This window comes from Petaurus breviceps, unplaced genomic scaffold, assembly GCF_028583685.1.
Source record: "Petaurus breviceps papuanus isolate PSGF00001 unplaced genomic scaffold, PetGlider_PUasm1.0 689, whole genome shotgun sequence".
Taxonomy (NCBI): domain Eukaryota; kingdom Metazoa; phylum Chordata; class Mammalia; order Diprotodontia; family Petauridae; genus Petaurus; species Petaurus breviceps.
In genome coordinates this window covers 4147870-4169953 of record NW_027186458.1, presented here as the reverse complement: position 1 = coordinate 4169953, position 22084 = coordinate 4147870, and the positions used below count along the sequence as shown (strand labels likewise).

At 44.5% G+C, this 22084-nt stretch overlaps 1 protein-coding gene across 2 annotated transcripts in view; it reads right to left on the bottom strand.

Moving 5' to 3' along the window:
- The window catches only part of BBS7 (Bardet-Biedl syndrome 7), a 50630-nt gene that overhangs the window by 5281 nt on the left and 23265 nt on the right, over positions 1-22084 (bottom strand). For both annotated transcript variants that reach the window (XM_069104879.1, XM_069104880.1), the window contains exons 8-15: positions 20550-20680; positions 19629-19713; positions 19038-19140; positions 17175-17367; positions 15450-15524; positions 14218-14283; positions 11188-11327; positions 8973-9137 (exon numbers count right to left, since the gene is read on the bottom strand). In XM_069104879.1, the coding sequence (XP_068960980.1) occupies positions 8973-9137; positions 11188-11327; positions 14218-14283; positions 15450-15524; positions 17175-17367; positions 19038-19140; positions 19629-19713; positions 20550-20680 (958 nt within the window). The remainder of the gene's footprint in view (positions 1-8972; positions 9138-11187; positions 11328-14217; positions 14284-15449; positions 15525-17174; positions 17368-19037; positions 19141-19628; positions 19714-20549; positions 20681-22084) is intronic.

The following is a 22084-nucleotide window of genomic DNA, read 5'->3' as shown; positions in this document are numbered from 1 at the left end:
GATGAGGGATGTGGAACAGGCCTGGAGCCTGGGGAGAGGACAGGGAACTTCAAAGGGCCAAACCCAGGGGAAAATGCAAACCCAACCCCAGCCAAGGTGGGTGTCGGGAGCGGGCCACACTGAACAAGACAGAGAAATGGAGAGGCTGGGCTTCAAAGTCAGAGGCAGCCCCTAAGTTCCTCCCCCCACCCCATCTCTGCTCTGTCTCTCTCCCCTCCTACATTCACACTGATTAAAATGATAACCGATAGCCAGCATTTATGTAGCACTCTAACATTTGCAAACCCATGCTTAGCCGCATTTTACAGATGAGAAAACTGACTCAGAAAGGTAAAGAGCCATGGCCAGGGAAGTGAGTGTCTGAGGCAGGATCTGCACTGGGGCAGCTCCTCATTCAAAGGCAGGGCCAAAGCGCCGCCATGTCCTTGCTCCCCCAGTCATCTCTCCATGGTCCCTTCTCGCAAGTCCACATGGCCATGCACTTAGCTGCCCTCTCCCATCGCCCAATGTCTAGTACCCTGCCAGGAGAAAGTGCCTGGCTCACAGTCCTGCCTACCCACATGACCTCACTGGTATGGTGAAACTTCAAGGACCCAGAGCCCAGACACCTCCCTCCCCTTTCCCCCTCCCACTCCCTCATTGTCATCCCTTATTCTCCTAGCCCGTTAGCACCCTTCTGGACTCGCCTGCCTCCCCACCCAACCAAGACCCAACAGCAAGCGCTGTGACCCTGCCCTCTCCACATCACCCCCATAGCCCACACCCTCAGGTGAGGTCTGGTTCTCACTCCTCTGGAGTCACTGCCAATCCACAGCCCAGGGCAAATCCCCATAGTCATGAAGGCAGGGTAACTGGCTCTTCTCCTGAGTACCGTGGTCTGGCTTCCTCTGGGCTCTCTCACAATCTTTCCTCTACCTCATTTCCCTCCTAGGTATCTCCACCTGCACATGGTTCTCCTCCTGCCCAAGCCTCACCCTCTGCAGACAAGCCCACCACCCCATCTCATGCTTTACTCTTAAGGAGCGGCCTCTACTTCTCGGCCAGTCAACGGCCACTCTCAGGGTGGGCACAGACAGCACAGACCCTGGAGGACAGGCAGGTGAGACCATCATCATTGCCACTGTGACCACCCCCAGGTCCTTGCAGACCCTGATGGGGTTTAGGATCTTCCATGGGAAGATGCAGCCTGACCACCACCCCTCCAGCCGCAGCTCCCGGAGACCCAGGAAGGAAAGTTCTGGGATCCAGTCCCTGGCACTGGCAAAATGCTTCAACATCAGAATTTGGCATTATTTTTTCCAGTGGAAATGACAATGAGGAAGACTCGACACCCTAAAGACCATGAAACCTTTTCACCTGATCTGCAGCTGAAAGCTCCCCTGGGTGTTGTCTCCCCTTTCAGGATGCGAGCTCCTTGAGAGCAGAGGCAGGCTCTCTAACTTCTCTTTGTACCCCAGCACTGAACCCAGTAGAAGCTTCCTTCATTCATTCAACTAAAATGTTGTCTTCTCTTACCCTCTGTTCCTTCCTGTCTTAGAAGGGGGTGGGCATAGGGAGCCTCTTTACTCCTTTTTATGACTAATCTCCAAATGTGCCCTGTGATCTCATGTTCTACCCAAGGTCCTTCATCAATTATTCCCCTTCCTTCTTCCAGGTTGTGTGGGATAAAAGAGTTCAGAGTCTGAGTCTGAGATCAGAAAAGGTCTTTATTCTTTCTCATGAGAAAGGACTCTACCCCTGTCGCTCAAATGGCATCTGCCAGGGAGAGTACATCAGGTAGAAGCAAGCCCATGGTTCTATAACCTTCTAATGCAGAAATCCAACCCCCCAGCTGGCCTTCACTCTCATTAGTAGGGAGGCCAGCCCACAGCCTAAGCACGGAATCTGTCTTGGAGACAAAGGACACAGAAACATGTGGGTGTCCGATGCAAGGCCAGAAGGGCAGCTTTATCCTTTTTTTGGCATATCTTGTGCTGCGGTGGCCTGGGGAGGGTCTCCATTGCTCTAAGTCCCAGATTCCTGGAAGGTCACCTAGTGGATGCTGAAGCCACTCTGGGTTTCATTTTTCAGAATGGGGAAACTTCACTGCAGATTATCCCTCACAAGGCTCTTCTCCCTTTTGCCCTCTGCTTCTACAAATACAATCAAGTTCCCAGTCGCCGTCCCCCCTCACTTCCTCCAAGCCATCATCTCACCTCTTTCCTTCACCATCCAACATCACTAGAAGCAGAGGGGAAGGCCCCTTGCCAGTGATGCTGCAGGTATTCTTGGTGAGGTAGAAGGAGGGTTGATGTTATTTCCAATTCTCAGGTTTGGGGGGTAGACAGTATTTGCCCTCATCACTCTACTGAAAGTGCCCTCTCAAACTTACTAATGACAACCTCAGCGACAAATCCGATCCCCTTTTCTCCATCCTCATCCCCCCAAAACCTGTCTGTGGTACTAGGAGCTGCTAAGGGCCCCTTTTCCCATCATACTCCTGCCTCACTGTCAATGATTCTGAAGAGAGCTGTGTGTGTGTGTGTATGTGTGAGAGAGAGAGAGAGCTTGTGCAGGCGCACACGTGTGTGCAACCATGTGCAAGCTCTTAAATATACTGATTCCGGTGGGAAATAATTCACATGCCAAAAGGCAGTCTGGATATACAGATGTGACAGTGAGTTAAACATTTCAAACCTAAATGCCCTAAAAATCAGTATTTCCATATACAAAGTAGAATGTAAAAAAGGATTATATATGAAACCATGCACTTCTGCAGTCTGCTTTTTTTTTAAATTTTTTTAAATTATATAATGAATTCAATGTGTTACTTTGAAAGCTGTTCTCTCTGTTTCTTGCTGGACTTCATCTCTCATGCCTCTCTCATTGGTGCATTTTAAAAAATGCTTCCGTGACCCTCTTTTCCTCCATTTTAGCAACACTGTAACCAGTTCCCTTTCCTCCCAACTGAAAAGGACAAAAAAAAAAATGCTTGTAACAAGCATAGTCAAGCAAAACAAATCTACAGAGTAGCCATGTCTAAAACCATTCTGCACGCAGTCCATCACCCCTCTGTCAGCGGCACGTTCATCGTCAGCCCTCTGGCATCATGGTGAGGCACAGAACAATAAAGAGTTTGTCAATTTTTCAATGGTGGTTTTTTTAAACAATGTTATTATTCTCCTAGTTCAGTTCTCTTCACTGTGAATCAGTTCACGCAAGTCTTCCAGGTTTCTCTAACGCCATCCCTCTCACCATTTCTTATGGCATTACTTTCTTTATTTTCTCTAATATTCCCTTGTTTATAGATCTGGCAGGTAAACTATTTCATGCTCCCTTAATTTGCTTATGATATCACCCTTCATATCAGTTATCAATATTGATGGAATATTAATATTAATGGAATATTCAATAATAACTGAATATTTGTCAAACCACATTACAAAGCAATAATCCTCAAAACAATTTGGGTAGGGATAAGAAACAGAGTGGTAGATCAACAAAATAGATTAGGTATATAATACACAGTAGTAAATGATCATAGCAATCTAGTAACCCAAAGATACACTATTTGGGGACAAGAATTCACTATCTGACAAAAACTGCTGGGAAAACTGGAAAGCAGTTTGGCAGTAACTAAGTTTAGACCAACATCTCATACCGCATGCCAAAAGAAGATCAAATGGGTACATGATTTAGGTATAAAGGGTGATATCATAAGCAAACTAAGAGAGCATGAAATGGTTTACCTGCCAGATTTATGAACAAGGGAAGAATTTAGGATCAAACAAGAGAAAGAGACCACTGCAGGATTTAAAATGAAGAGTTTTGATTATCTCAAATTTTAAAAGTTTTGCACAAACAAAATCAATATAGCCGAGACTAGAAGGAAAGCAGCAAACTAGTAAAAAAAAGGTTTTCTAGCAAGTTTCTTTGATAAAGGTCTCACTTCTCAGATATATAGAGAACTGAGTCAAATTTCTAAGAATACAAGGTCACTCCCCAATTGATAAATGGTCTATTTATCTATAGTTATCTATAGTCATACAGAAATGTCCTAAATCACTAATGATTAGAGAAATGCAAACTAAAACAGTTTTGTGGTACCACCTTACACCTATCAGTTTGGTTAATCTGACAAAAAAGGAAAATGATAAATGTTAGAGGGGATATGGGAAAATTGGGATACTAATACACTTCTGGTGGAGTTGTAAACTGATCCAACCATTCTGGAGAGCAATTTGGAACTATGCCCAAAGGGCAATCAAACTCTGCATACCCTTTGATTCAGCAATACCACTACTAGTTCTGTATCCCAAAGAGGTTTTTTTAAAAAGGAAAAAGGACCGATACGTACAAAAATATTTACAGCAGTTTTTTTTTGTGGTGGCAAAGAATTGGAAATTGAGGGGATGGACATCAATGGGGAGTGGTTGAACAAGTTGTGGTATATGATTGTGATGGAATACTATTGTACTATAAGAAATGATGAGCAAAATGTTTTCAGAAAAACCCAGGAAGACTTATATGGACTGATGCAAAGTGAACTGAGCAGAACCAGGAGAACATGTTTACAGTAACAGCAATACTGTCTGATAATCAACTGTGAATGACTTACCTATTCTCAGCAATATAATGATCTAAGACAATTCTGAAGGACTTATGATGGAAAATGCTATATACGTCCACAGAAAGAACTGGTGGAGTCTGAATACAGATTGAAACACACTTATTTTTAACTTTCCTTATTACTTTTGAGTTTTTTGGTCTATGTTTTCTTTTGCAATATGGCTAACATGGATATGTTTTGCATGACTGTACATATATAATTGATATTACCGTGTTTCCCCGATAATAAGACACTGTCTTATTAATTTTTTGGACAGAAAAACACCAGAGGGCTTATTTTCAGGGGAGGGCTTATTTTAATGAACATTGACAGCAATTTTAATAAACAGGTAAATGTGAACAAAAAAATGTACCTTTATTCAATAAGCAAATCACTGGGGAAGAACAGGATGACGCGCTCATTGCTGCAGCTCTGATTGGATGCAGCTCGGAGCGCGGCATGCGTTTCACGGGGTGGGGGGGGCAGTGCATACAGAGGGTACCGTAATGTAGCGTGTAGCGCAGGGGATCACCTTCACTACAGTAGCAATCTCAATAGGGCTTATTTTCGGGGGAGGGCTTATTTTAGAGGAATCTTACACAGTAAGGGGAGGGCTTATTTTCGGGATAGGTCTTATTATCGGGGAAACATGGTAAATTGCTTGCCTTCTCAAGGAGGGGAGTGAGGGAGGGAGAGAATTTGGAATAAATGTTAAAAAGTTTTGTTTATATGCAATTGAGAAAAAATGAAACAAAAATTAAATGCAAATAAAATTAAAATGAGAGACTGGACTATCGCACTGCCAAAGTTTCTTCTAGCTCAAAAATAAAAAATAGATGAAGAAACTGAGGCTCAGAGAGGCAAATTATTTACCCAAAGTTAAATATCTAATAAATGTCAGGGCTGGGACTCACATCCAGGTGTCTCCTTTACTTAAAAACCTTGAACAGCTCCCAAATACTTACAGTATACATTTTGCATTTTTTCTTTGGAGGGGGGAAGGCTGGGTGATTGGGGTTAAGTGACTTGCCCAAGGTCACATGACTAGTAAGTGTTAAGTATCTGAGACAGGATTTAAACTCAGGTCCTCCTGACTCCAGGGCCATTGCTTTATTCACTGTACCACCTAGCCACCCCCTACAGAATACATTTCAAACTCTTTAGAGAGTAACTCTTCCTTCCTAGCCATCCCATTATCTCCCTCCATACCTATGCCCCAGCCATCTAGACTACATTCTAGGACCCAATTTCCCCTCATTTCCTTTCCTCAGAATGTTCTTTCTGTCTTAAATGCCCTTTACCCAAAACTTCTTTCCAGTCATCACCCATCACTCTTACCTCCTCCCTCCCTCCCTCCCTACAGCTTTCTTTCACTTCTCTATGTAGCCACAGGAGATCTCTTCCAACTCTGGAACTGGAGGGAGAACCTTTCCTGGTGTGTGTCTGTATAGTCTATCTTCCAGGGGAACCCTGTGAATGGCCCTTAGTCCCCAGATTAAGGCACACATTTCAGAGAGAAGTAACAACAGGATCTTTTCCATGTTGGTATCCCCAAGGGACCTGGCTCAATACTCCAGACACAGTAGGCACTAAGTGAACATTCCGTGAAAGAAGAACCCCACATGTCAGAGCATGGAGATGGAGTCACACTGGTTACGGGGTCTGGCAAGAAGCTGTGGGGCACAAACCACCCTGGAGTCCCAGGAGAGACTGAGCACTGGGGAATGAGGGGGTCTCTGACCTACATAAGGGCAGCACTGGGTGAAGGAACAGGTTCCAACTGACAGCTTTTTCATATACTAGCCAGTTCTAGGTGGTGGTTCAAACACAGGAACCTGCACATGGGGTGGCGTTCCAGGGTAGAGAGGCCACAGGCCCGAGGCTGAGAAGAACAAGTTCAGAAGTGACAGCAGTGGTGGGACTCAGAGCCCAAGGAACAGGGAAGGTTCTCAGGTTCAGCTTCTAGCCCAATCTGAAGCCTGCAGAGGCATGGCTAGGGCAGGTGACCAAGACCAAAAAGGGGCCTACGCTCTGAGCCAGCAGAGCTTCGGAGCTGGCTGATGTGGGCAGATCAGGAACTTGCAGAGCTCAGACCAATTTGGGAGCACTAGAGACTTATAGGTCCCTAACCTGAGCTGTTCCTGAGAGCCCAGAACAGAACAATACTCAACATTCCAATAAAGCAGTGAGGAAGCCAGCCCAGATGTTTCCTCCGAAGTACAGTAGAGTCCAGCTCTAACATCGCATTCCAGCATCAGGAAGTAGACCAGAAGAATGAGCAAACAAAAAAAAGAGAGCTCCACCATAAGGCGCTACTTTTTGGTGACAGGGATGCTCAAGGCACAAATACAAAAGAAAACAACTCCAAAACATCAACAACCAAAGCCCCAGAGAAAAACACAACTTGGACACAAATTCAACTATAATTCCCAGAAGAGATGAAGCAAGAGTTTAAGAAAAAGATGTAAACGTGTTTTTATAAATAAAATGAGAGTATTAAAGACAAAAACTGTAGAGGGAATGAGAGTTAGGGAAGACAGAATTAGAAAAGGGAACTGACGGCTTGACCCAAGAGGTATGAAACTTTGACCAAGCAACAAACTACCTGAAAATTGGAATGTACCAAATAGAAACCAATGTCTCCATAAGGCAGCAAGAAATGTTTTGTTTTTTTTACAAAGTTAAAAGACTGTAAAATAAAATAAAATGTAAGATACCTCATAGCAAAAACAACTAACCTGGAAAACAGACTGAGGAGAAAAAAATTTTAATTGTGGACTATTTGAACGCCATAAGTGAAAAAAGAGGCTATACAATCTATTTCAAGAAATCTTAAAACAAGAGGCAGCTAGCTAGGCGGCAAAGTAGACAGAGCACTGGCCCTGGAGTCGGGATGACCCGAGTCCAAATCCAGACTCAAGACACAGGATACTTACTAGCTGTGTGACCTTGGGCAAGTCCTTAACCCTTGCAGCCTCACCCAAAAAATAAATAAAATCTTTAAACCATCTAGATCTCTGAGAACCAAGGGGCAAAAGTTTATGTAGGAAAAATCTACCAGTCACATCCTGAAAGAAATCCCAAGATGAAAACTCCCAGGGACACCACAGACAAAATCCCGAGCTTCCAAGTGAGAGAAAACATCCTGCAAGCAGCCAGAGAAGAAAGAGAGAATTCAAGTGCCGAGGAGCCACCATTGGGATCACAGAATATCTAGCAGCTTTTTGGTGTTGTTCATACCCTACAAAGAAACAAAGACTTGGAATATCTGAAGGCAAAGGGAGCTAGGATTTCAACCGGGAATAACTTATCCAGCAAAACTGAGTATTAGTGTCCAATAGGGGGGCATGGATATTTAATGAAATAGAGGACTCTGAGCGTCAAGACTGTACTTGCACTTGTCTAGCTCAGTTTCCCCATCTGTAAAATGGGACAAGCACTGACACTTCTCCGGGCCTTTATAATGTCTCACAGAAACTCTGGTCTCTGCGGCCTCAGCCGATGCCCCAGCTCCCCCTTTTCCCATCGAGCCTTCGCGTGATACACAAGGTCTGGGAACACCACGGCCCTACCTGGCTATAGGATGAAATCAACTCATCTCAAGGGCCTTCAAAACCTGCTCTTGCACCCTCAGGTCACACTTCCGCCCTCCTGAACTCAACTATGCTTCTCCTTCACACCCAGGATTCACTCCGAAACTTTCCTTCCCATGTCTCTCATTAGGAGGACCTTACAATCCTGGAGGGCAGGACTGTCCCTCCCCGGAGCATGGCCCATTAAGAGGCACTTAGCAAAGGTTCTCATTCATTCACAAGCAGAACAAGCCATTTTCAAGGGAGTGGATTCCCCCTCTACAAGCAAAGGTTACTGGTCACCCGATATGGGTTGAACTAGGAGATCTCTGAGATCTCTTTGGACTCTGGGATTCTCCATGGTGCATTGGGCCAGGCCGATCCCAGGCCTGGATGTACACTCTCTTTCACTCCAACCAGAAGAAACTCCTTCAAGGCCCACACCAGTTACTTCTTCCCAGAGGCTTTCCCTGGTTCACTCAGGCCATCCCCCCAACAGCCCAGATAACCTCCTAACCCTACTCTCCCTCTTTCCCTTTTCCCTCCTAATAGTTAAAGAATGAAGATCAAATCAACTCTGACATTGTTCCAGCATGAGATGAGGCAATCTCCTCTCCCGGTAACAACCCCACCCTGGCCACCACCCTGCCATAGGGGTTCCCCATTGGGATGTAAGCTGCTTAAGGGGAGGGACCATCTATGCATCAGCACTCTCTAGAACCAAGATAATCCTCAATAAACACCTTTACATTCATTCATTCAAGGCAGACCAAGTCCTTTCAAAGAGGCCCAAGAACATGGATTGCTTTTACCTGTAAGTACTTTCTAGTTGCGTATCTAGGAACGTATTTTGAAAATAGAAAGTCACACACTCTCCGGCCGGAGCTTTTTCTGGAACCTCAGGCAGACAAAACACAACCCAGGAGTGAACTTCGGCAAAACTGAACTGGCCGGTCAGAGTCAGCGTGTTCATGGGCCTGCAATTTAGGGCGAGGAGAACAATCGTTACAAGGGCCAGGGGAGGAAGCAGCATCAGACGGACAGACGGGCAGATGGGGAGATGAACGAACGGCATGAGCTCGTCTCACGGAGACCCATGATGCCCTGCCATCCATGCCCGCTCCATCCCCTCAGTCAGGCACATTCCAGTCCCACAAGCACACGTCTCAGGACAGCTGCCTGGGGGACCATCTCACCAAGCAATGACAAAAACCACATGTGTGGCCGTCCTCTCTAGACTTCCTCAATGTCTGACTGCTTCTGGCAATGGCCCCACCCAATCCCCCACTGAGGCTTCTCAGAGGTGCAGAGAACCTCTTCCTGGAGGCCCCGCTACGGGCCACGCTCCTCTGCTGTGGCAGTGGGGACGCGGTGGCCCCTGTCCATACCATTAGTGATGGCTCTGTTCTTCATTCATTGCTAGTCATTGCCAACTCAAATGCAGCCTCCTCGGGGAGGCTGGCCCTGACTGCAGCCTGGTGAGTGGGGGAGCCCAGGTTCCAACCTCAGCTTGGACAATTACAAGCTGTGAGGTCCTGAGCAAGTCCCCAGCCTTGGTTTCCTCATCTGCAGTAAAAGCACTGCTCTGGGCAGCCTCTCAGGCCCCTTTCAGGCTTCATTCTAGGATACTGCGACTTTCCCCCATGGATCTCACACCGTCTCAACAAGGAAACCAGAGTGTAGTAAGCAGCTTCCACTGCCAGGCACCGTGCCAAACAATGTGTATTGTCTCATGGAATCCTCACAATAACGCTGGCAAGTGGGGGCCATCATCACCCCCATTTTACAGCTGAGAAAACAGAGAACTGTCAAGGGACGTGAACAGGACGTTACTGTGCCGTGGTGCCTGACACTCTGTGACCCCGTCTGGGGTCTTCTTGGCAGAGACCCTGCGTGGCTGCTGCTTCCTGGGTCACACAGCTAGTACGTGTCTGACATCAGATGTGAACCCAGGGCTTCCTGACTCCAGGCCCGGTGCTCTGTCTACCCTGTCAGCCAGCTGGCCCTGCTGCTCCCCCGCAGTCAGCCTCCTTCCCATGGTTAGCAAATACAACTCCTTTTTGTTGGACAGATCTAGATAAAAAGAAGTATCCAAAGTCCTGCCGTTCAGCAAAAAGTGCAGATGACGTCAGGCCACGAAGGGTGGGACACAACTGAACCGATGACAACAACAGCTTACTTTCACAGACACAAATAACAGGCTGACAAAGGGAGGGTTACAGAATCCAGGCTTGGGAAGGACCAGAGTGGGAGGTCACGAGAGCCTCTCCTCAGCCTTCCTGAGGAAGCTGTGCCCTTCCAGAGCTAACTCTCCTCCCACCCAGAAAGACTTCTTCAATCTGCCTTCCTTGCAGCTCAGCAGCCCCAGGACAAAACTTTGGATGCAGGTATAAGCTGAAATGTTTCCAAAAGCACACTGGGCCTCCCTGGAAATCAGGGAGCTCTCCAGCATTGAAGGGTCCCAAGCCAAAGCTGGGGGCCCACTCGTGGGTTATCTGTTGGAGGGATTCCTAGGGTGGGTACAGGGTGGGCTAGACAGCCTTCCGATTCAGCAGCAACGGTGCCACAAAGAAAACATCCCGGGACGAGGGGGACGGAATTGTTCCAAAAGGAGCATGTGGAAACTGGGCCCCAGTAAGGCCCAGGCTAGCCAAGCAGTCTGCCTACAGCCTTTCGGGAGCATGAGAAGGAAAATGGACATTCCGCCAGTAGGATCCAATGGGAACAGTGCTGATGGCACCCGTGACCTATTTTGAAGGTCACAGGTGTTTTAGAGCAACTCCTGGATGCAATGGAGGCACAGATGAGAAGATACAGAGGAGCAGGCAATCCACCCCGAAGGGGACCGAGTGAAAGCAGAGCTGCTCATTAATTGGCAGAATTGTCTTAAACGAAACCTCAGAGGTTAAACATAGTGACAGCACGAAGGAAAGACCTGCGTTTAGCATCAAGGGTGGTTACATTAAAAAACAAACGTCGTTAAATCCAGTGACCGATAAAAGCAAAGCGTTCCGTCCTTCGTCTTACCGGTCATGATCGATAAAGTGAGTTCTCTGATGGAGTGAAAGCGGCTTGATCTGGTACTGACGAACCTGGCAGGTTTTAGGCTGAATTCTTGGAGTTACATACGCTTGCAGAGTACCATACTGGCCTTCAATTGATCGAATCTGATTACGTGCAAAGGGAAGAAGAGAGGAAAAAAATCTGAATGATCTTAGAGACCAAAAACACCTGAAGAAAATCCTTATTGCAAATAATCAAGAATGTACAACCCCATTGTTTGTATGTGCAATGCCAAGTAACCAGAAGGAAAAACAAGAATTCCATTAAAAAGGCTGTTTTTATACAATGACTAAGCTACAATAAAGAAACTCAATTCAAGTCAAAATATTTTCATTCAGGGGGCAGCTAGGTGGCACAGTGAATAGAACACTTGCCCTGGAGTCAGGAAGACCTGAGTTCAAATCCAGCCTCAGACACTTAGCACTTACTAGCTGTGTGACCTTGGGCAAGTCACTTAACCCCAATTGCCCTGCCCTCCCCCCTGCAAAAAAAAAATGGGTTTTCATTCCACCTGTTACTAGTCAGTCAAACAAGCATTTATGAAGCCCCCACTGTGTGCCAGGCACCATGCTGAGCAGCAGGGAAACAAAGAAAGGCAAAGGATGGCCCCTGATCTCAAGGCGCTCACAGACTGACGGTGGAGACACTATGCCAACAATTTGGTACAAACAAGAGATGCAGGCGACAGGTGGGAGCTTATCTCAGAGGGAGCCTTTGGGCGCTAGGCAGCCCGGGGAGGCCTCCTGAACAAGGTGGCATCTGGGCCACATCCTCAAGGAAGCCAGGGCAGGGTGAATTCATCCTGCCCAGCAGGTGGTCTGAAAAAGAACCCTTGAGGCATCAAAGACGCTCCACATCCCCAGCCTTCACCAGCCCTGTCCATGCTCCTCCAACGCCAAACACACCTCGAGTCTCTCAAGCTGCTTTGTCTCACGTCCTGGCCAGTGCCTGGCGCGTGGCAAGTACGAGGTCACTGTTTACTCATCGAGGAGGAAAGTGTTGCACAAAAGCTTAGAAAGATTTCTATCAATAGTAACACAGGAGAGGAGAAAGCCTGTGAGGCATTCTGAGCAGAAGCATCCTCGAGAGGAGCTCTGAGTCCAAGTTTCACCTCTGGCACCTCTCAGCTGTAAGAACCTGTGCACGTCTCCTCACACCAGGCGCCTATCTCAGACTCTCAGCTGCCAAGGCAGCGACAGAGGTGCCAATCTGCACTGGCGAAGGGAGTTTCCTCACTACAAGTACTCCTTAGAGAGCACTGTAGTTTTCCAAAGTACTTCATATACTTTTTCCCCATTTGACCCTCAAAACAGCCCTAGGCAGCAGGTACAAAAGACACTAACTCCATTTTAGAAATAAAAAAGCTAAGGTCTCTGTTGGTCTCGGGGCTCCAAGGTAGCTTTCTTCTTACTATGCTGCATGGTGCTGCTTCTTAAAAGTGAACATTTTTTAAAGCTTTGGCAATAGACGGAAGCTTCAGTTATTGGAAAAAGTCTTCACTTACCTGAAACATCGAACTGCCCAATAATGTCCACTAAATTATAACTGTATACTTGTATTGTAAATATTTGTACAGATTCTTCTCCCCACCAAAAAAAAGTAACTAATTCAAGAAAGATAATGGAGAGAAAAATCTTTTTTTTTAGAGGAGAGGGAACCAATTTAAACGAAACATTTCCCTAAGAGTACGTGGAAAAAAGAATTTGTATGGGAGGCGGCTAGGTGGCACAGTGAGTAAAACACCAGCCCAGAGTCAGGAGGATCCGAGTTCCGTTCCGGCCTCAGACACTTAACATCCACACAAAAAAATCTAGCCGTGTGACCCTGGACAAGTTACTTAACCCCAACTGCCCTCCAAAAAGCTAAAAAAAAAAAAAAAAGAATTTGTATGAAAATTCACTTCCCTCCATTTTACAGATTGGGCAAACTGAGTCCCAGGCAGAAAGAAATTATTTTCCCGTGGCCAGGATTCTAGGTAAAGGCAGGTCTAGGCCAGGGGTCCAGCCCACCTGATTTGCAGCCTGGTGCTTTCCACTTCAACATCAATAAAGAGACCCTGACTTAACTGACATAACCATTGAACAGTAATTCTTAATGAAAGAATCTTTGAAGGCCACAGAGTCAAAATGCTTCAAGTCTCCCAAAATTAGCTCCGAACTTTTAGCCGGTGTGATAACATGTTCCAAATGTTGCCATAAAGAAATGCACAACACTGACCAACAAGGATTTCTTTCTCTCTCAAACATGGGAAAGGAGGGCAAAAGTTACGTATTAGTGAACTATAAACTACATCACTTAACACTTCATAAGAAAAAGAGACTCAGGTAAATTAATAAATTCTATGTCTAGACTTTTAAACTCTAAAACTGACAAAATAATGGGTTGTAAGTCTTTTGTTATTCAGTTTGACACAAATGCGTTAACTGTTCATTAAAAATAACCATCAGGGGGCAGCTAGGTGGCCCACTAAGAGTGCCAGCCCCAGAGTCAGAAGGACCCAGGATCAGTTCTGGCCTCAGATACTTAACACCAACACAAAAAAACTGACCGTGTAACCTTGGGCAAGTTACTTAACCCCAATTGCTTTAAAAAAAAAATAACCATCATTGTACTAATTTAGGATGAGCTTAAAAATACAACCAGTGAAACAACTTTTGAGCTAAGGTCTCATAAAGTGATATTCAACATGACTTATTAAATTACAAAAAGAAAGCTTTAAAAGATTTCTTCTAACCATAAAAAGTCAACACTACAAAGAAGGTTACAAACAATTACTATCCTTTTAGGGAGGAGGTTAGTGAAGGCATGGAAATGAAAAAGATAAAGGCATTTGGTTTTGAATTCAATTAGGAAGTGTCCAAAAGACTATGATACAAAGTAAAAGTCAGAACAGAGATAAAAGACTCAAATAAAAAGTGTGGCAGCTGATGGTATTCTTAGGAATAAACACATGCAGCAGGATTCAAGGCAGCCATTTTGAGCACTTTACCTTACCTTGAGCTCCAGCCTCGTAGTATTTGCTTGGCACCGATAAGTGGCCAGGAGGAAGTTCTCATTGGCCTGTGAGGAATTCATAGTTGATGAGAAGGATGAATCAATATTATATAAAACAATTTACAAATAGGGCATTTATCCTAATAGCATTCTGGTTGAGAATCAAGCATTAATGATCACTTCTTTTATTTTTAAAACAGTAATTAGCAATTAGGGAAGATGTGACTTATGAGCTACTCTTCCAAAAATGTGGTTTGTTTATGTTGAATTACTTTAAACAAGTCATAGGAACTTGTTTATGAACACCTAGAACAATTTATATTCTTCTAACATTAAGTATGATAGCTAACATCTCTTTAAGGTTTGCAAAGTTCTTATTACATTTGTTATCTCCTTTGATTTTCACAACAATTCTATGAAATGGGTGCTATAATGATCATCATTTTACAGATGAGGAAACTGAGGCTGAGAGAGCTTACATGACTTACCCAGGATCACATAAAGTGTCTGAGGTCAAATTTGAACTCAGCTCTTGCTACCTCCAAGTCTAATACTCTATTCATCACATAAGCAGAAAATATTTCATGATTTATGAGTAATCAAAATTCAAACTCTTTAAGATGAAAATTATGTATTTGTCATTTTTCCTAAAATAAAATCCTCTAATAAATGAAAACAGTAAAATTTTGGTATTTTTCCTCTAAGCATTTATACCTGAATACAAATGGAATGAGTAATAATAATCACAGGAAACTAGTCCACCAAAACAAATTCACTCATTTAAAATCCAAACGCCACTGGCTCCCACTGGCCTTCGGCTCAGGCTCAGAAGTCATCCAAGAAGCGGCAGGCCTGGTGGTGAGAGGGCCCGTCCCATGCAGTGCCAGAAAGGTGGGACATCCCTTTGCCCAAACTCAAAGCAGTTCTGACTTCATCAAAAGTCCTGTGTTTTAGGGGCAGCCAGGTGGCTCAGCAAGTAAGAGCACCGGCTCCAGTGTCGGGATGACCTAGAGATCGAATCCCGGGCTCAGATACTCAACACCACACCTAGAAATAACTGGCTGTGTAACCTTGAGCAAGTTACTTAACCCCGATTGCTAAAAAGAAAAAAAAAGTCCTGTGTTTTAAAAAGTCAGAGAGCTCACCAAATATCAGTGGTACCTTCCTCTAGAAAGTCCCAAGCAGGAAGGAAAAACTGATGCCAGAAGGCTTCCCATTCTGCCTTTACTCACCTCTGAATCAGAGCTGCTAAAACTCACAACAGCTGAATTCTTATCCACATCGAGTAGATCTATTGGAACATCGCTCTAGACAGAACAATTGGGAGAAGAAGAGTAGAGAGATTTCTTAAACCTGAAAAAGACTTTATTCTTAAGGGCTTTTAACTCTGCTTTAGCTCCTAAATTAAGTTTAAAGGTACACACTACTAGAAAATGATCAAAATTGAAGAAAACAGTGAGCCCACCTTACTGTATAATCAATTACTTTGGGGCTTCAACATTCATTAAAACCAACAAACCAACGTCTCATACGATTTAGGAGCATGAATAAACCTGTACACACATACAGACACACACACATACACACACACAGACAAACACAGACACATACACACAGAGACACAAACACAGACACACACACAGACTCACTCACACACACACAGACACACAAACAGACACACACACACACACACACACCATCACTCATATTGGGCAGAACTGCAGAATTTTTCCTAGCTCTGCTGGAACCAGTCAAAGCAACTGAAAAGTGGGTGGCCCAATAATCAGGGGTAAAATGTTGCTCTCTAAGGTCCCTGCCAGCCCTAAACCTGTGACCTGCTATGATCATTAAACAGTAGGAGACAACCTGGTTCACAGCACCCAATTGCTGCAATTAACTCTTACCCCCTCAATGATAAACTGATTTTCTGGTCTAAAGAGGGCAGTTAAAATGTGAGCATTATTAAACAGGGGGATTTGGGTTTTGTAAACGACCTTCAAAGAGATGGTTAAGAGGAGATCTGCTCATATTCTCTTCTTTCTTCCTTCTTTAACTGCATCTTACTCTTTTTTCCTCCTTTTCTTTTTTCTCTTTCCTCTTTTTCCTCCTTTTTTCTTTTCCTTTTTCCTCCTTTTTTTTTTTCTTTACTCTGCTTATTCTTAGGATCTTGAGACTGAAAATTTACTTGGACCTTGGGAATGGCACCCAGGTCTTCTGACTCTAAAACCATTCGTTTTTTAATCACATTTTTAAAAGTTTTGCCAGCTCATTTAAAAATTGAGTTATTCAATTCACAACATTCACGAACCATGCTTATCCCTATGTAGACAAAAATATTTACAATAGCACTTTTTATGACAGCCAAGAACTTGGTACAAATAGATGCCCATTCAACTGGGGAAGGCCTAAACGAGTGGCAGTGGGGCATGAATGGAATGGAATCTGACTGTGAATATGACGACTCCAGAGAAATGCGGGAAAGACCTCCATGAACTGATGCAGGAGAAAGCAAGCAGAACCAGGCAAACAGTAAGACGGTGAGGACAACGTAAATTAACAACAAAAATGACTGAACTTGAGTGTGGGGAATTATAATGACCAAGAAAAAGACTCGCCCGCCTGTCCGTGCGAAGGCACGCTCCTGCCCGCGAAGGCAGCATTTTCTGATACTTGGTTTTGCTGACCTGTTATTTTTCCTGGTTTTTATTCTTTCTTATAAGGCTTATCGGGAAAGGCTCTCCGGGAGAAGGGAGTAGGACAAACAGACTAGACGTGTAGGTGAAGTAAAAACAAAAGATCAATAAAAATTCATTAAATTTAAAATGCTTTGCACTTACTCAGCATTGCAGCTGAACTCTTTTCCTGACATAATTTCCTCCAACCTTCTGCCTTCCCCTACACGCAATGGGAACAGAGTAAGCCCCCACCCTCCTATAGTTTTAGTACAGTTCGCTTACCTGGACCATGACATTATCAATAGCTGTTTGCACCTCCAAGATGAGGCTATAGCTGGCATCATCCTTATTTAATGTGAATTTGTCATTCACACTGAAGGATGGCACGGCCGAGATCGCAGTGCTAGACTGGGAGGACTGCTGGTATTTTTCTCTTTCCTGAATCACCTTCAATTGCAAATGTTCCAAGTCGCTCCTATAGAAAGACAGACATACTTAGATTCTAGAAACACACACACACTGTGGAGCCTCAAACACCAGCTATACAACAAATGAGAAAGCCTGAATTTCTACAACGGGAATTTTTTTTTTGGGTGTAGATGCACAAGAGAAATCAAGCTGGGGGAACAAGCCGGTGGGTTTTTTGTAACTGATTACTTCCTTTCCAAGAAGGCATTAAAGATCCTTTCAAACAGCAATAGTAACCAAGAAGTCACCAACAGAAACAATGAAGCCGCAGGTCAGCTCTGAGGAGTTTTGTTACCCCCTTGTCAGACACAGAAATGGGCCATAGGTAAACTTTTAGGGCTAAATAAATGTCAGCCCTCCCAGCTTCTCCTTCCTGACACCAGCAGACACCTCTCCAAAGAGGAGGGACTCTCTCCCAAAGTGGCTGCAGTCCACGGCCATTGGGAATGTGGTACCAGAGACAAAGGGAGACGCCATTTCCTAGGCTCTGAAGCAGGGAGAGCTAGACAGAGAGCAGGCCTGGGGTGGGGATGGATACCCCCTAGCTGGCTGCGTGACTCCAGGCACACTCAGAACACAGCACACGCTTCCTAATTGAATCCACCCCTCAGTGCTGTAGACAGGACAGGGCTTATGGCAGAGCACTTAATTGATCTACACTGGAAGACGGGGTTTCCTCACCAGTAGGGAGGAGTCCCGTCCCCAGATGAAGTCAGAGGCCCTGGACAAAAATAACTTCAGCCAGAATACCTCTCCCTTCCAGGGTGCACCAAGGCTTACAAGATGCTGGGTCACCACAAGTCTCTGAGGCAGGCAGTTACAAGTGCTGTCCAAATTTTACAGATGGGGAAACTGATTCTCTGCAGAGCTACCAAGAGCTGGCATTTAGGGACTGCTTTAAGGTCTGCAGAGAGGCTTACAAATGTTTCCTCATGACAATCCTAAAAGGCAGGTTCTATTATTATCTCCTTCACCCTCGTTTTACAGATAAAAAATTGAGGCAGACAGAGTTAAGTGACTTGCCCAGTAAGTGTCTGAGACTGGATTTGAACTCAGATCTCAGATCTTTCTGATCCCAGGCCCAATGCTCTAACCACCACACCACCCAGCTCCCTTACCCAAAAAAGCCCTGTCTAAACTCCCAGACTCAAAAGTGACCATGCAGGGCCTCAGTCTCAGGTCTTCAGACTAGGCCCCCTGTCAGAATGTAAGCCCTCGGCTCAGGCAGGATCCAGCTGTTGCCTTTCTCTGTATCCTTGGCACTGAGGACATACTGAGACATTCTTGCTGCCTGACTGAGTGACTTACAAAGGCAATGGACTCGTGGCCCACAGGTGCCAGGAGACTTGGACTGAATGTTCCCTTCTTTTAAAGGAAGGAAGGGGGGTCCCCATTGGTCCCTTCCAATGAGTAGGAAGGAATGGAGAAATTCTTCACAATTAAACATCTGGGAAAATGGAATTTTTAACCTAAGGGAAAAAACCTTAGTATAGAATCAGGTTTTTTCTTCAAACTTAACTTTAAAAACCAAAGACTATTATTATCTGTTAATTTTTCATTCCCCCAAATGAATTGACACATTTTAAATTACAAGCTAGAGAGTCCCTTTCAAGCAATACTGCATTTCAAAGTGAGCAAACCAAAGCAATCCACTATGGAAACCAAACAAAGACGTACCGCAAGGACGCAATCTTGTTCTGCATCTCCTGGTTTATTTTTAGCTCTTCCCCAGGTCCACTCTCCTTGTAGACAGGCTCTGTGGTCAGGCCTGTGACCCAGCCTATAGGAAAGGACCCTGATTATACACCAAAGGACAATGCTGCCTCAAGGACATCCAGAGGGATGAGGAAAGATGTGGCCTGGGCCCAGACTCTTCCTCCAGGCACCATTCCACCCACCTCCCAGTCCATCCCCAACTAGAAAACTCAACCTCAAGTCTGGCAAACCCTTAAACCCACACAAAATTAACAAGACAAGAGGAAGTCTCAGCCTGAGGATTTGCCTTTCTTCCTTAATATGAGATGTCCTAACTACTGTGTACATAATGAGAACAACATACTTCAATCTAACAGTAGGGTGGTGTGGGTGCCCCAAGTCAATCCCTTTATAACCAAGTGCAGGGCCTTGGAGAGCTGCCTTGTCTCCACCCAGGGGTTTTCAATGCTAAGGGGCAAAGTGATTGGAAATAAGGCAGTACGGATGAAAACAGTCACCCAGAGTTTAAGAAATCCCACAGCTCTCTAAAATGCCTGGAAGCATTTACTGTACCTGAATATGTGGTCAGCACGACTTCATCATAACCATCCTTCCCCACACAGCCACCCTGGATGGACGTGACACTTTCAGACAAGGCCTACGAGAAATGTGGGAAGCAGGACAGCATTCATTTTAAAAACCAGACTTCCTGTTATCACACGCAGCAGGGTGACTGATCCTATTTGCATGGTGATAAAAAAAATCTAGACTGGTAAGGGTTCAGAAAAAGTTCTGCGGCTTAAATGGTAAGAGTTCGCTAAGAGTCCTTTATACCACTCGGCTATGATCCCTTCCTCCGTGAGACACAAAAATTAAACTACATACAGATAGCTCCCTGAGTTCAAAAGGGTATAACTATGAAAAGTTCCATCTGTACACGAAGGATATACACATACATGTATATAAAAATATACACATATACAGATGTCGTTGCTCAATTGTTTCAGCCATGTCCAACTTTCTGTGACCCCACTTGGAGTTTTCTTGGCAAAGATACTAGAGCTGTTTGCCATTTCCTTCTCCAGCTCATTTTTACAGAGGAGGAAACTGAGGCAAACAGGATTAAATGACTTGCTCAGGGTCACGAAGCTAGTTAAGTACCTGAACTAAAGAATATGAGTCTTCCTGACTCCAGGCCCAGCACTCTATCTACCATGCACCAAGACCTGAGTTCAAATCCTGCCTCAGTCATTTGCTAGCTAGGGAAACCTGGGTAATTCTCCTAACCTGTCTGTGCTAGTTTCCTCATCTGTGAAACAGAGTCGATAATAATGACAGCATCCAGCTCTCGAAGCTGGGAGGATCAGCTGAAATAACGGTCAAGCACTTTGCAAGCAAACCTTCTGCCACTATCCGAATGTTAGCTCTTGCTGTCATTAGGATTAACTCACTTCTCTGATGCAGGAATAAAGCACTCTCAATACTATGACGCACCTGGTCAAACCGGAGAACGGGCTCGTTGGCAGCATCAAAGCTGTACACTTCCACCATTCCATCATCTCGACCAACAAGCAGGTCTTTGACACCATCTCCCACAATATCAAAATAGTCAACGCACAGAATGCCTCAATTGAGAAAAGAAAAGGCAGACAACAAGAGAGCTTAGGACAAGGCAGCACTTAGCACTCTAGGCAGGGACTAAAAGGGACAAAGACTTCTGAGTCTAACAGTGCGGGGCTCAGGGATTAGGTCCCTGCAGGAAACCAAGTACTGAGAGTCCTCACACACTGAACCGGCTGGCCAGCTCCAGGGCCCAGCATGCATGGGAGTCGAACGCGGCCCCCGTTTCCTTCTGTGGTTTGTAGAACACACTTTCCCCCTCCTTGAAACGATGTTATGAGCAAGGATTAATCTATAAATACCATTTAAACCATAAAGTAGGTAAAATAGTTGTGCCCTAATCTCATTAAGTGAATCCCTTATCTCAAGGACTCCCTGTGACTTCAATCATATTCAAGGCTAAATAGGGCTGACCTGAGAAACTACTATTTAATTTGTTTCTATGGGGGGAAAAAAAAACTGTTGACATTTGACTTATTAATGAACTTTTAGTTCGACCTTTAGTCTAACCCATGTAAATCGGGGCCTTCTCAATAACAGGAACTGTTTGGATTGCAGTACAATCCACAGCCTTAGAATGAGAAAATGCTTTTTTTACATGGCTTACTTTACCTTCCGAGTTAAAACAGAGCAAGGCAAGTATTTGGCTTAATACAGTCAAATAAAGACAAAAGACAGAACATAGAAAAGGCACCCAGGAATTGTTTTCTTGGGTTTGGTCTGTGTGTTACTATTTCCAAGATTTCTCCCATTAATTGCTTTACTTTTACATGTTTATTTTTTGCTTTCTAAAATGTTTCACTTTGCTAGGATTTAGGGATCAAGTTCCATATTTTCTAATTGTCATTATATTATAATGTAACTTCTGTTATTTCTTAATTTTTATAGAACTTGTGAAATCCAAGTGGGTATTTTTGGATATATATAACATTGTTCTTCTTGGCTAACGGCAGGAACAGCTCCTTACTGAAGAGGGTTTTTTTTGTTTTGTTTTTTTGGAGGGCAACTGGGGTTAACTGACTTGCCCAAAGTCACACAGCTAGTAAGTGTGTCAAGTGTCTGAGGCCGAATTTGAACTCAGGTCCTCCTGACTCCAGGGCCAGTGCTCTATTCACTGCGCCACCTAGCTGCCCCTGCTGAGGAGTTTTGAAACTTGATGGTAATGTGGTAATGTCTTCTGGGTGAACTGAACTTTACGCATGCCCGTTGGTGTCCTGTGAATTCTATTAGCAATATGACATGATTGTCAATAGTTCTGAGAATTTCTCTTGCAGTTTTCTGGAAGATATAGTGGTGAGATTATTTTCTTCTATAGTTTCTGGGAAACTCAATAATGCTGAAATATTCTCTCCTCCTCCAAATCTACCACTTTTGCTTGCATGGGTTTTAAATATTTCGCCAGCTAAATA